Source organism: Rhipicephalus microplus, chromosome X, assembly GCF_043290135.1.
Source record: "Rhipicephalus microplus isolate Deutch F79 chromosome X, USDA_Rmic, whole genome shotgun sequence".
Lineage (NCBI taxonomy): Eukaryota > Metazoa > Arthropoda > Arachnida > Ixodida > Ixodidae > Rhipicephalus > Rhipicephalus microplus.
The window spans coordinates 99,676,541-99,692,049 of record NC_134710.1 but is presented as its reverse complement, the minus strand read 5'-3'; the positions used below and the strand labels follow the sequence as shown (position 1 = coordinate 99,692,049).

The 15,509-nt window shown below is 41.9% G+C and overlaps 1 protein-coding gene across 2 annotated transcripts in view; it reads right to left on the bottom strand.

The window, feature by feature from the left end:
- Positions 1-15,509, bottom strand: part of LOC119176308 (uncharacterized) — an 83,142-nt gene that overhangs the window by 48,373 nt on the left and 19,260 nt on the right. For both annotated transcript variants that reach the window (XM_037427527.2, XM_075877321.1), the window contains exons 2-3: positions 9,236-9,538; positions 148-375 (exon numbers count right to left, since the gene is read on the bottom strand). In XM_037427527.2, the coding sequence (XP_037283424.2) occupies positions 148-375; positions 9,236-9,502 (495 nt within the window). In that variant the 5' untranslated portion in view covers positions 9,503-9,538. The remainder of the gene's footprint in view (positions 1-147; positions 376-9,235; positions 9,539-15,509) is intronic.

Here is a 15,509-nt window from a genome sequence, read left to right as displayed (position 1 = left end):
GCACAAGTTTAATGCAGGTCATCTCCATTATACGAATCTCTATGAGCAACAAATAAATACAGTCTGAAGGAACAACCCAAATAAAATAGCATCAAATGCCTCAGCTACTCAAGAGGACAGAAAACAATGCACACTCAGATAACTTGCCTTGGCATTGACATGTGTTCCCAAGTAGTGCTCGGCAATTCTTGAGAGAAATCCCAATGTGTTGCATGCAACACAGCGGAACATCTTTGTTGCGGGATTGTAGGCAGCCACCGGAGAGCCATCCCAACTGAACTTTTCTTGTCCTTGAACCCAACCATCACTAGCTGATGCTCCTGGATCACGCTTTGTCTTGCGTTCAGACTTTGTTGAAGTACCCGAACTGGGAACCTACAAGAAATTTCAATGCATGTCTTAGCAGCAGAGCATGAAAACCTGCTTTTGAACTTTGTGCGTCATGACTAGCTTCAAATTTGAAAATGACCTTATGTAATACAAGTTCCTGCATCATACATACAACTACCTCAAGTTACCACGGATGTCCGCTGGCTGTGCATAACGAGTACAAATGTCCGGCCACTCTGATAGCCAACACAGATAGCCAATGGACGTGTCCATGTCTCATGTGACTATTTTCTGGACATTCGAACTGGGTGTCAGCTTCAACATTCAGTCTTGAACATTGGCTGGCTGTCCATATACCAACATTCCAAGGATATGTATATTTGTTGATCCTTTATTGTAAAATTAGAACGTAGTGAAAAGCACAGTTGACAATCATGCAGAATTTGATAAAAATATTGTACTATAAAATTTGGCACATACATTTGATCTGAGGATGCCAAATAATTATGCCTCCTGACAGTAACAAAACAATGTGGTTGATTCAATATATGTATCATATGTCATAAGAAGCAATGTGTTAAGTATAATTATTATCGCATGTGAATGCGGTGGTCTAGTGGCTAAGGTACGCTGCTGGTGATCCGCAGGTAGCGGTATCGAATCCAGGACACCGCGGCTGCATTTTCGATGGGGGCGAAAATGCTGTAGGCCCGTGTACTCAGATTTAGGTGCACATTAAAGAACGTCCAGGTGGCCGAAATTTCTGGAGCCCTCCACTACAGCATCTCATTGTCATATGGTAGTATTGGGACGTTAAACCCAACATAACCATAAATCCATCAATCAATCAATCGCATGTGAACAAAAATGAGGATCAAGCGAGTCATAGCAGTCATGTAAGCAAACTTTCATGTGCTAGCCTCGATGCTTCTTAATAAGCAGTGCACAGCAGTTGCTCAGATTTTTGGAGCGTACACGTCATGCTTGTCGTGCCCCTCTGGATGTGTTGGGAGAAAACGTGCGCCACTGTGCATATTGTCCCAAAACTTGCTTGACCAGCAGCGCACACTGAGGGAAGGAGCACAGAAAAGGAAAGTGTTCGTGTTGCGTCGCACCTATGTTGAGCCGGTCTCCGAGCGGCAGAAGTCAGATATTTTTTCTCAAGTCCGCCCATGTGGGCAGCAGCAAAAACATGTGAAGTTACAAAGAATAGCTTTTTGGCAAAAAACACCGAAACACAGCACGAGCCCACCACTATTTTCGGCAGATTACCGCAGCAAGCAACAACGAACCTACACTTAATGGACTCTTCACATGCACAGCACAGATAAGGCCACGTGATACGACTGTTCGCTACATCTCATCAGACATTTATCTGTTCTTATAATGCTTTAAGTGTCCTTTGTAAAAGCCTTGCTAATACGTGGTGTGTTTCCAGTTCTACATTTGCTCGCATATATTCCTTGCTATTAACCGATTTAAGACGCGCATGTGGTTGGTGCCTGTGAGCATTTTTTAGATGCATGAGCTATACACAAGTTTTTCTCCGGTGCTTGTCTCTAGTACGTACGTATTGTGTTTCCTATAATAGCATTGCTATAAACACACGCAATAGGGTTTGTTACTAATAAGTTCATTTAATACACCCGCAAGGAAGCTCTTGTTTCCACCTGAAGTCATCGCACTTGATGGCAGAAGGGCATTAAGCCCTGCAATCTTGTACCACTACGTACAGAATTTCAAAAGTGCAGCTGTGAACTGTGAGTTATGTGCTTCTTATTCTTAGCCTTGATGTATAAGTTAGCAATAAAGGTTTGATTGCTTTTGAAAGCCCGCTTGGACTCCACTTTTCTAGAATTCATTTGCAGCAGAAAAGCTCCCGCGGAAAAAAATACGGGCCCCTTAGTAGGCTGTGTGGGCAATTGTTCACATGAAATATTTCTTGAATATGCCCTAACTACACACACACACACACACACACACACACACACACACACACACACACACACGCGCGCGCGCACGCACGCACGCACACACGCACGCACACACACATGCATGCACGCACGTACGCGCGCACACACACACGCATGCACACACACACACACACACATCTACTGAAGGGCCTGCCCAGCTGCGGTGGTATAGTGGCTAAGGTACTCGGCTGCTGACACACAGGTCGCAGGATAGAATCCTGGCTGCAGCTGCTGCATTCCCAATGGAGGCGGAAATGTTCTAGGCCTGTGTGCGCAAATTTGGGTGCATGTTAAAGAACCCCCAGGTGGTTGAAATTTCTAAAGCCCTCCACTACAGCGTCTCATAATCATATGGTGGCTTTGGGACGTTAAACCCCACATATCAATCAATCCACTGAAGGGCCTGTTAATGTCCATGTTGGTGACATGCATCATGTCGAGCGAATGTACAAACTTGTTACTTCGCACAACCGATCTATGTTCATCGACAGACGTACAGTGTATGTTCTGGGCATCTGGTGGATGTCTGGAATATTCGAAATGTACGTCCCGTCGTAGCGTGCCGGTTTTCCGTGGTTGCTTGGAGCAATTATGCCTCTACAAATGAAACTGCCAGTATACTGCTGCAAAATCTAGGATAGCAACATTATTAGTGATTTGAAAACTGAAACCAAGAGGGAATCATTTGTAACACAAAACACATTGTGCCTAATCGATTGTATTATAAGAATTCAAGATTGTGATTTCGTTCGAGAAAACCATGAAAAAATTATTGAGCAGAGACATTAAATAAATAGTTCACATTGTGGCACCAAGGATGACCTGAAGTGCAGGTTCAGACTAGTCAACATTGCCTAATCAGCAGAGCCGCATAGTAACTGTGACAGTACCAGTCGCATTGCTTTTATTTTGCACTTTAATAGTTTCTCTGTCCAACACTGTTTATTCTGAAAATCAAGAAAGGTGAGTTGATCAAGGGCTTGTTTTTATTTTTATGAACAACCCAATGAATCCAACAGACAGTGAAGTCAAGGAAAGTACAGGGGCATTATTTATTGTCATTAACCACTGTGTGGTAATTATGATGTAAATATAGAGAAACTAAAGTCGATGCAAAGACAACCTGCCATTGGAAGGAACCAAACCTTAGTAATTATTGTTGGGGTCCAATGTCCCAAAACCAAGCTACGATTCTGAGAGGTGTTATTAGTTGAAGACTCCAGAAATTTCAACGCCCCCGCGTTCTTGCACCTAAATCAATGTACACAAGCCTCTGGCATTCTTGCCTCCATCGAAAATGCGACTACCACGACCGGGACTCGATCTCGTGACCTGCAGGAGGAACCACACCTACAATCTTTGGATTATGCGTCCGATGCTCTACCAATTGAGCTACAGTGATGACGTCCTCCAATCTATTTTACCGTGTATTCTCAGTATGTAAACCTGGGAGTGTTAGCCAGCGCTGGTAGTAGCCATGATAGTGAGAGTCGAACTTTATTTTTGCCAGCTGGTGTCAAGTAGATCACAATCTTTTTACAAGCTGACAGCCGACGAGTAATCCTCATGTAATTTTCCCCATGACTGCTCACCTATACACACAGAAAAAAATGCAAAAGCTGAATGCAAAAGCTTGCTGGAGAAGACGAGACAACTGTTGGAAAGTACCATCATTAAGACAATCCATAAGAAGATCATTAAGACATCATAGGTGAAGTATTCATACAAGTAGATATAATGCATAGCTCAATACAGATCAATATTTCTTCAAAAAATAAAGGGCTCATCAAGAATTACTAAACAACTCTGTTGTGCTCACTTATATGAATCGCAAACAAGACATTATTTATTGATTATTTATAATAGAGTAGACTCACAATAATTCATACTCTGGTAATTCATACTTTTTATTAATTCAAACATAATTCAGTTTTCTGGTTCACCTTCTATTCTTTTATTGTATTTATAAGCCTCTTAATTCAAGCTCCATCATTTGATTAATTTATACTTTTTTTGCGATTACATGCCAAAAAATATCTGCTGTTTTCCGACTGCTATTTAAAATTTTGTGTACATATATAATCTTAACAGTCTAAAAATGAAAAATAAGCACATAAGGCCTTCAAGGAAAATGGCTTTGCTAGTAAACAAATGTTATAAATGAAGCACACACATAGTAAACCATGATGGTCTCAACTGGTGCTGAAGGCACATATAGCAAAAAACACTTGGCAATTTCCTATTTATTTAAAAGGTCTGATAAGTAATAAATGGCCAATAAACTTGTGGATCTTACACCTCTGCTTTATGTTCATTGTGTGCAGCTAGGGTATAAAAGTACTTTAAAAAATTTAAATGTGATAAAATCAATGCATCACCTTGCCCAGAGCCATATATCTGAACTCCTCATTACTCACAGACAGACAGACAGACGGACGGACGGACGGACGGACGGACATGTGGGGCTTAACGTCCCAAAACCACAATACGATTATGAGAGACACTGTAATGGAGGACTCCGGAAATTCCGACCACCTGGGGTTCCGAGATTGCGTGCTGACAGGAGGCTGGCAATTGAAAAGAGAGCGACATTCCAGGCATAGTTTTTCTAGGAGGCGTTGGTTCAGATTTCTATAAGATCTGAAATGGCGATTCTTGTAGCTAGTAAATATCAACCGCGGAAAGCGGCAACCCACGGACCGTTCATGTTTGTGCAGCTTAATGTCATTTCAGCATTTGGAGAGTTATAATAACATGCACCCAAATCTGAGCACACGGGCCTACAGCATTTCCGCCTCCATTGAAAATGCATCCACCGTAGCCAGGAATCGATCCCGTAACCTGCGGGTCAGTAGCCGAGTACCTTAGTTACTAGACCACCGTGTCGGGGCTTATTCAAACTTCTTGATAATGCAAACAAATTCAAAGGTTCCTTTGAATTTGAATTAACGAGTTGACTGTATTATCAAGCAGCCAGTTTAATGAAGGCACCTAATTTATAGGATCACAAATGAAAAATTAAATCAGAGTCATAACAAATATAGCAGTTTGAACAGGTTCTCAGAACTTTTACAGGTTCTCAAAACTTTTACAGAGAGCATGACAGTAAGAGCAGGTCCCTGCAATAAAAAAAAGTCATGCATGGAACACAGGCGGATATATAACTCATATTTGAGGGGGGGGGGGGGGGCAGTCACATGAAGTAATACTGCAGAAGCAGAAGGGGGAGGATGACTTTTTGTTTGTATTGGCACAAATACCCCACCTTCTTCTTTCTCAAATCATCACTCATAGCATAAATACTCTTATGTGCTCACAATGAACTTTTTTCAAGCCATCCCAGAAGACTCCACTGATGCGCAGAGCACTGTGGGAAAAGTGTGCATCGAGCAAGCCCGCTGTTCGGTCACCCACAGCTTGTCGGTGCCGTGGGAGCAGAAAATGAAAAAAGAAAACGTCACTGCTTGTTTGCTGTTCTTAAATCATAAATACTACACTCTGAACGCACCTACATGTATTCATTTCTACACATAAAACATGAAAGGAGTGATGCAGTGCAGATGTCATCGAAGGATGTATATCAAATGAGTGGCATGCACGTCATCGCGTGCTGATATCATCAAGACGAAAAATTGCAAGCAATGTCAGTTGCAGCACCGAATTGATATTTATTCAACGGATACTTCTAGTGTCTAGACATGAATGTGGCATATAGAATTGCAAGAGATTAATCAATTGCTGGAGTTCTAAGAGCCAAAACCATCATGAAGCAAGCCGTAGTGGGGGACACCATATTAAATTTATATGCCACCTGGGGTTTTTTAAGGTTTGCCTAAATTTAACCATGCGGGTGTTCTCTTGAACTTTGTCCGCCATCGAAATACCGCCGCTATAGCCTTAAACTGACCCCACACCCTCGAGCGAATCGCAAGTGAAATTTCCCCTTAAATATTTAGTGTCCTGAACACTTTTGCACTTAGCACATATATTTTGAAAGTAATTTCAGAGCTTCATCTAACACTCCTCACTATAATATACCTATTTATGGTGGGGATGGTTACCTCTGAGGCAGCATGCAAAAAGACAACTGCAAGTTGCAAAATCCAACTCTTGCGGTTAGTGTGAACTGTGCGTTATACACCAGAACACAGAGAGCTCAGTGCTTGCTGCCATACTGAAAAGCGCGTGGCGCCATCTGTTGCAAGCGCGGCGAAGCAACACTCTCAACCGCTACGCGAGCAGACGCTCCGCAAATCAAACACGAAACTTCACAACCCGAGTGTGGCTGCAACCATGTTTCGTTCTGTTCCTGTGCTGGAATTTTATGTTGATTTTGTGTGAAACATCTAGGAGACCTTTCTCGACAGTCTGGAATGTCTGCAGCAGCACATGCATTGCAGACTACGGAAGCAACTTCAACAGGTACGTGATATCACACTGAAAGAAACGCGAACAGCCTTAACTCCGGTGTGCCTTGGCTGTGACAAGGCAGAATTCGTGCTGTAAGCCGGCATCGACGTAGCGCTACAATCTGGCTCCAACTTACGCTCATGCACCACATATGTATCAATTGCCAGTCCTGCCCGGGCACTCGGAACAAACACACGGTGCAAAAGTGCCAGCCAGAACAAGATTTTAAAATGGTACGGTGACGCCAGCGGAAAGCACATGCAGATTCACTTAGTGACAGTCAAGACATGTCGCAGTTCGACCGAGTAAAAAGCCACGCTTTCCACACCGTTCACATCTCTTTTCATCGGGATAGTAGGCCGTTATAGTTGTACTAAACATGCGCGACGCATGCATCTACGCGTGAGTCGTAATACGTATACCCTATTATTGACATGCGGCCTGCAAAAGAGTACAGCAATAGTTTTATGGCACATACTACAAGCATACTGCATGCAAATCGCTGCTGTAAAATGGAACAGCTGGAGTCGCGCTCGAATAAGCGCAATAAGTATATTTACCCATACACTTCACTGGGCTCGTAGTTTTTCCTGCTGATTGCGATTATATCCTATAGGGCAGCCGAGCTCGGCGTTTTTCGTTGTGGGTGGAAATCTGTGCAATCGCAAAACACCGCACCGGCACGATTCCTGCAATGCGCTGTAGACTTCACAAGCAGTGCTCAGCAATCTCTTCCTTTTGCGCTGGTTGTCGCATCAGATGACAGGGCAGTGGTGCCCAGATGACACTTTATAAGCGGGCACAGTGTGAACAGGCACATTTTGGATTTTATACTCCCAGAGCCACTGCATGCCATGGTAACGAGGCACGCCTTGGCAGTTCCAAACAAATTATGGCTTCTCTGGGAGCGAGGGTATACCGCCAAAGGCGCCTTGGTGCGAGATAGGCGTGCTCTCGTCTATAGATGTTTATCATTTATGAGCTGTGGTGCTAGCGATGTTCACTGACTAGTTAATTCATCTTACTTTACTAAATGTTGACTTTACTCTCTTATATTCTTCTTAAATATCAAAATATCATTTTGTGCTCGCCGACATTGTTGGTGAAGATCATTTTCAAGTGCATCTGCGAATTTCACGCAGACAGCTCATAGCTTCATCTCGGAAACCAAGCTGTACTTCTTTATTCAATTTACACCGTAGGGCATACTGGCACAAACAAAAATATTATGCTTGTGAATCGTTCAGCTGGTCCAACACTGGATCGAATAAACACTAGTCAGATGGAAATCATAAATGCCACCTCAGTTAAACACATGTTCATGAGAGAATAGCATATTATTACTTTGAACTTTGCTAAATTCACTAGCTCTGAAACAGGCTAGCTCAGCACAAGAAGAAAGCTGAAGCATGATGCCAGCGCACTTGTCTTACACCCCTTCTGCACCCCTTCTGGATTCACCACTGACATGACAATGAAAAGCATGCACATAATTGTCGCTTAATAAGTGCCTGTAACTTGCTTTGTTTTTGATCATGCAGATTTCTTCAACCATTTTTTTGAAGCACACCGTTCTGATTGGAGAGGTTGAGCAAATGAAGAAGCTCCTCAATAAAGCTTTGGCAAACAAAATTAATGACTTTATGAAATCAAAAGATTAACCAAGGAATGGCACATCAAATAAAATATTTTGTTTGATTTCTGTGTTCATATTTGTGTCCTGCTTGCTCTGATGTAGCCGTGCATCTGCCAGTTGGCTAAGCACCGATTCGCTTGTGGGCCTATCAGATTAGAATGCTACACTTATAGGCTGGCACACGAGTACTGGTACACTGATAGACTGGTACGCTGATAGACTGGTACACTGATAGACTGGTACACTGATAGACTGGTACACTGATAGACTGATACACTCATAGACTGATACACCTATAGACTGATACACCTATAGACTGATACACTTATAGACTGATACAACTGTCAATAACCTGATAGCCTATCAGTTTTTCTATCAGAATTTTCGCTAGGGAATGCACCGAGTTATTCATGGCTTGTACCGGAATCATTCTCAGTAGGTTCACAATAATTCAGACTGATATTTGATACCTTTATTAATTCAAACAAGTTTCCAATTTAGGGTTTGTTTTCATGTATTGTGTTGTTTCATACTTTTTACTTGTCTGTACTACAGTCATTGGGTGCACTGGTCCTTTTTAATAGAATATTTGTCTTCATACATTTTTAAAGGGACAAAAATAAATGCAGCTGCCTGCTTGAGCTTCTAAATGTGATCAGAATCACAATCAGAAAAAAAGAGAAAAAAATATGTCAGGAATCCACAGGATAATCTTCCATCGTTGCTTATCCTCAAATGTAGCACCAAATGACATTTAGGCTTGCATTGATAATTCAAATGAGATTGTAGGGGCCTAGTTAGAATTATTGAGGATCTAACATATTCTCACGATCTGACCAATGCAATACGAGGTCAAGCCTGTACACCACAAATTTTTATCACTTACTCTGGAATGTTGCTGTTGCTGTTGCTGCTGTTGCGGTTGTGGTTGCTGCAGCTGTTGCTGTTGATGAGGCGGGTGGGCTTTTTTGGCACAGTCATCAGTTGTCGGCAATGGTGGTGCAAGAGGTGGGAACAGTGGATAAGGAGGCAAAAAGTGGGAGGCTGAGCCTCGACTAGCTTGCAACAAGGCGCTCACATGCTTGCCCACATTCTGGTTTGTGTAAATGCCCTCTAAGCAGCTGAAAGCTGCATTCAGAGTGCCTTTGTCCATGCTGGGTCATTCTCGTCCAGGTCCCACTTGGTAGCCCTGGAAGAGCCATACATACATGAAAAAAAAAATATTAAATCAACACTAAAAAAAAGGAGGGGAGGGGGGTGCAGCAGCGGCTACTTGCAGCAAGTAGCTCGCAAGAAGCATAAAAAAAAAAGATTTCTTTAGCGAATAAAAGCTTCCTTGTTTTCTCAAAAAGCCTGTCATTCAATTCGAGCATGTATCAAAGTGATGGAGCAAATATAGAAATAGTTCACCGGATCAAAATTGAAAGTACAGCTGTGTTATGAAACAATGTAAAAAACACAAGACAAAAGAATTTGCACCCTTTACTTGAGACTGTTTGCGATGCCATTTGCCTTTGTGATGTTTGCTATTGATGACGTCAATCACCACTGCATGCTAACAGTACCCATTTCAAAGAGTGAGCTGATCGTTATGTGCCATAATACATAATGATCAGCTTATTTATGAAAACAGATTGCAGTGGTGTGGCACTACTAGCTGATGGCAGCACCCAATGTCTTCATTCCCAAAACTAACTACGTACTTGAGCCACTTTTTTTGAAACCAATAACTAATATTTCTGTGGTTCAGGTTTGGCTTGGCTTCACACAATTTCCAAGAATAATGATCTGAATTAGGGTTCAGCTCTGGCCACAATTCTGGTTTGGGTACAGCTTTCGGTTGGAGTTGGTTCAACGCACTAGTTATCGGTGCTTAAATATGTTTTCAGACATCTATGCCACTGGAATGCTACGATTACCTTGAAACCCCAAGTGGATGTACTCGCTCTGTGCTTTATGATGGCGTACCATGCGTGCGCACCATACGTGCGCACCATACTGTCTTGAATGCTCCATGCTGCTGACCATTTTATTTTGAAATTTTCTTACCTGAGTATAGTCTTCCACACATTTCTACCTCAATCCAGATAAAATGTCTTCATCGTGATCAAATGTGATGGACATTAAGGTGCACAAACATTTACAGTTCAAGCATCAAGCAGATTAAATATACTAGCATGATGCTACTGATGACCACCTTCTAGTTTGATTTTGATGCAAGGACCAAAATTAATCATGTAACAAAGTTATTTGATAAAGAAGTAAGGCTACATTGAAGACAACAATGGCTGGTACTGATGATGCTATGATTTATTGATATGGCTATGATTGATGGATATGTAGGGTTTAACGTCCTAAAACCACCATATGATTATGAGAGACGCCGTAGTGGAGGATTCCGAAAATTTTGATCACCTGGGGTTCCTTGACGTGCACCCAAATCTGAGCACACAGCACTCTACAGCGTTTTCGCCTTCATCGAAAATGCAGCTGCCGCAGCCGGGATTCGATCCCATGACCTGCGGATCAGCAGCCAAGTACCTTAGCCCTAGTCTACCGCGGCGGAGCTGATGCCATGACAATTTCAAGCGCTGACTAATATGTGAAGTGCTTGTAATGTGTTGTTTTTCTGGAATAAAATGGTAACCACACACATGGTAATAATCCGGGTTTCGTATACCACAGACATTCCTCCAACAACATTTACATGCAGTACCACAGCAATGTTATCACATTTGGCAAGGAATACAGACCAGTTTAAAGTCTCGTTTGCATCTACTGTATGGAATATTTTCTCTTTGCACATTAGTTCATTATTGTGCACAGTAGTTCATTATTGTGAACATTGATATTACCGCACTAAACAGCGATATGAGCTGCAGAACATGAATATATTGCAACAAAATGAGGATAGAAGGCCTGCACACTAGCAGCCAGTTACCCCGATGGCAGCCATCTATTCTGAAAGCATCAACTGTGGCGTCTTAGAACACGGGTCTTGCCCGCAGACCATGTTTTTCATCTGCAGCCCAAGCCACCCATGACTGCCTTCATCATGTTTTACGTGAGGTACCCCGTGCAGTCACTGTGTGTTGAAACATAACAGTGCAACAAAAACTATTTTCAAAATCAGCATCAAGAGTTTAATAATTCTGGAGATCTGCGTCAATATGTTTATTGAGTCCTGAGGCCCCTGTTCTTTGCAAAAAAGAGCCATATATGCGATATGGGAAATGCTTTCTCTAAAACAGCCACAATAGCTCACATTTTGTTCAGGAAGCTAATCATTGGCAGTGAGAGGGCAAATTATTCGATAAATCAAAGTAGATGAACACTGAATAGGACAAATTACTTCTATGGAATTCTGCAAGGTGGAGGAACGGTTATGAAATGGAAAATTTCTCCCAGAGCAGGGTGAATTTTTCATCACCTATAAAGTGTTTCCACCCAAGAGATCCCTATGCATTTCTTTGTAGCTTCGTGTTACAAAAGTGTGGATGCCTATGATAACTGTTCTTCGGCCTTCCAAGATCACAAAGAAGTGATCTGCTACATTCAGTGTCCGTGTGATTCGAGTTGTAAATTAATTGACCCTCACACTTCGAATTTCAAGTTTCAAGGTTTGCTAAATTTTCAAAGCGACTGTCCAAAAAATGTGCTGTTCTTAAATTTGAAACCTTGACCAAGATGCATTTTTTTAAACAAAGACTTATCTTTCTAAAAAATCATCATGTATTTCATTTTGGCTTTGTGCTGAAAATGCCAATATTTCCTTCTCTAACCCTTCCTATACGTTGGTTTTATGGTCATCCAGACCTTGTCCTGACTAGATTGTGGGCCCTATAGCTGCTTATCCCCACGAGGCCATCACATACCCCCAGCTAGCAAGTGGTGCAGATTGGGAGAAGCATGGAAAAGAAAACTGCGTTGTCCTGTGAACAGGGCATTTTCATTTATACAATACAAATTTTTATAAAAATCCTATCATGGACAGGCCCCTATTGCTTCAGAGGACGAACTCTACATAAGAGCAGAAATGCTTTGCCAATGCTAAAATTGTATTAATGTGATTAATTAGAAAAACACATTTAGTCAACTTTTCTATTACAGGTTTGTACGCCATTATTCATATTAAAAAGTTGCAGCACATGACCATTTATGTAAAGTTCATTTTTTCAGAAGTCACAATAGTTCCCGCAGTTTGAGACATTTATCAGCGAATTTTAATAGTGATATCGAAACTGACTGTACCCTACACGCAGAAAACATGGCTGCTCTGTCACATCATACCAGAACTTCCCACGACAAGAAAGTCGAGAAATTTGAAAGAAGGTGCATCGCGGCAATATCCTGTTGTCGAAAGCGGCAATAAGTCATCTCTCTTGTACCAACCGGTCGCTTCCTTCGAGTGCAATGTTTAGTGTTTCTTTCAGGCTGAGTGCAAAAAATATATATATGATTTTTTTACCTTTCGATGGGCAACAAACTCAGTGGCAACCACTACGACGCTTCTTCGTGCATGCAGGTAACAGGCGACAGAGTTCTTTGAGCCTGTTTACCATTTATGGCACTACATGCCTCACAAAAATAATAAGCGGTCTACTAGTGTATTTAAATTAACATCGATGATGTGCCGACTCTCCTTACCAAATTATTCTTCAATGCACCTTGATTCAAATTTTGTCATTGCCTTGTTATGGGTAGCTCCGGTGTGAAGCGGCGGCGCTTCTTAAACGCACTTTTGGTCACTCTGGTTTTGATACCGGCCTTAAAATTACATGATGAATATCTCAAAATTAGCAATATGTAAAAAATGGCTAAAACTAATTATCGTGCTCTACAACTTTTTTCATGCAACAAATGCCCTCAAGTCAATCATTAAAAAGTTAATGAACAAGTTTTTGTTGATAAGTAACTACGACGTCATTTTGGCTGCGGCCAAGTAATTCCGGCTCGACGTAGATTTTGTGTGTGAACGCGACAAGAGCTTGATGTAGAAATTTCGTTTGAAAATCATTAGTGCCTCCTCCCCCCCTTCCAGCAAGGCTGTGGGAACAGTTTACCGAGTTCAGTTCCTAATGCTAGAGTGAAGCAAGATGCTGAACAAGCTTGATGTATTCGAAGGTCGGCAGATGTACTGATAATTACACTAACCCAAGTTACCAGTGCACGCAGAAATACGGCTTTCCCTAGCAAAATATGCCAAAATGCAGCCATTACAGGAACATGTGCCTGCTTGTTCACACGAACACGTGCCTGCTTGTTCACACAATGCACATTTGGAAATTTCAGCGAGCGAAAGCATCCAACAAATAAAGAAAGATTATCAAATTAACCCCCTCCCCCCCCCCCCCCCCTTCAAGCAGACGCGATGAATGAGGGTTGCTGTCAGGGGGTACTGTACTGCACATTTTCTTTACTTCATTCTCTGCCAAGCTAAAGCTAGCGTCCATTGCACATAACTAGAACTAGGGATAATGAACTTGACCTGATATGTGTCAATTAAGACAAATTCGCACACGAAATGGATCAAATATCGTTCACTTTCTGCTCACACTTCTGGTATTTTTGCGCACCAGAGGATTTGCTAACACTGACTGTTCGCGGTTCACTTGATACACAATGAGCGACGAACAGCGCACCTACAAAAAGCTACGAGCACACATACATACCGCTTGTGAATAGTGCTTTTTGTAGCTTTCTGTTCCGTCTAGGCGCACTGTTCCACGCTCGCATTCACCAATATCTCCTCTACGAAACTTTCTCTGCCCCTGAAACAGATCTTATTACACCTAATTACAAGGCAGAGTGTGGAGTCTTCGTGTCACTGCCCGAGGCCACGAGTAGTGCCCGCAAGACTTGTAGAAAATTTTTTGGTCCACAAAAGAAAACAGCTCTAAACATGGAGCATTCAAAAGGTGCACATGCTGATTGCGATTAAGCCGCAACCAAGATCAAATTTTTCAATAGTGCACATAATTTGCTCCCATGTGCAACTTGTTATGCATACAGGAGCAGACCAATGAGCTCCACTCCCGACCGAGATCAAAAGTTAAGTGACCCTGCACTGTCATCTGCATTTTTTTAGAAGAATGAGCAAAACATTTACACTGTTTTAACCCTTGCGATGTTCATTTAGCACTGTTTTTGACCAACTGATTTTGACCAACTGATTTTAACCAACTGACTCACATGCAGATCTTGCGCAGTCACACTCCGTTTTTATTTTTTCAGACTTTCTGTCGATCAGAAGATTTCAGTTCTAACAGGTAATTGCAAGACGTAATCGAGGCTGCCATTTTCTAGAAAAAACCAGAACAATGAAAAGCTGCCCTGATCTCGGTTCGTTTGTATCGATATTGATAGGTGTGCACACGCGGGCGGGTGCTCTCAATCATTTAGGGGGAAGAGGAGAGGGGCAAGTCTAAGCTATGGCTTATTCACTCGGTTGAACCTGTCCCACCATGGTTTTACATGTAAAGTTGTGGCCATGCAGGTTATTTGACGAAAATGGTGACCGGGGACCAGAAGAGCCAAGAACCAAAAGCAGGCCGTTCAGTGGGTAGCACATAATTACTTCATGTTCATTTTTCACATCTACAGCGAAGCTTTTCTTTCGAATTCTACTAACGGGGCGGATGTGCTGTGGCGAGACTTCTCTATTCCCACTTCAATGAGGAACCCTGCGCACATCTTTAGTAGTGAAAACTTGAGACGTTATTTAGTGGAATATGTTGGCGTTACATGAATATGCCGTACGGCACCGGCACAATCCAAGAAACATGAAACGCAGTAAAAACTTCTCGAAAAGACTAGAAAGGTATGCGGACATCTAGGTATATTATGTGACGTTGAGTAAACGTTTTTAACAGGCAGTTTTTTAGAAGATGTCGAGAAAACATTCTTTACAAAAAATCTTTTTCAAAACTTTTACTAAACGTTATTTTCTAGAAATTTTGGTAAAATTTGCGGATGAAATCTCGATTGCCCATGCCATATTTGCAGGATGTTTTCTACGTTTTTTTTAATCAAAATAATATTCGCTTTACATATTTATGTAGTATATATTTTTATATATTTTTTACTTATTTAAATGCAACAGCAAAGCTCTCTAGTCAGCATCAAGAAATTATGATGCGCAAATGCGGTGTGTGCCTGCG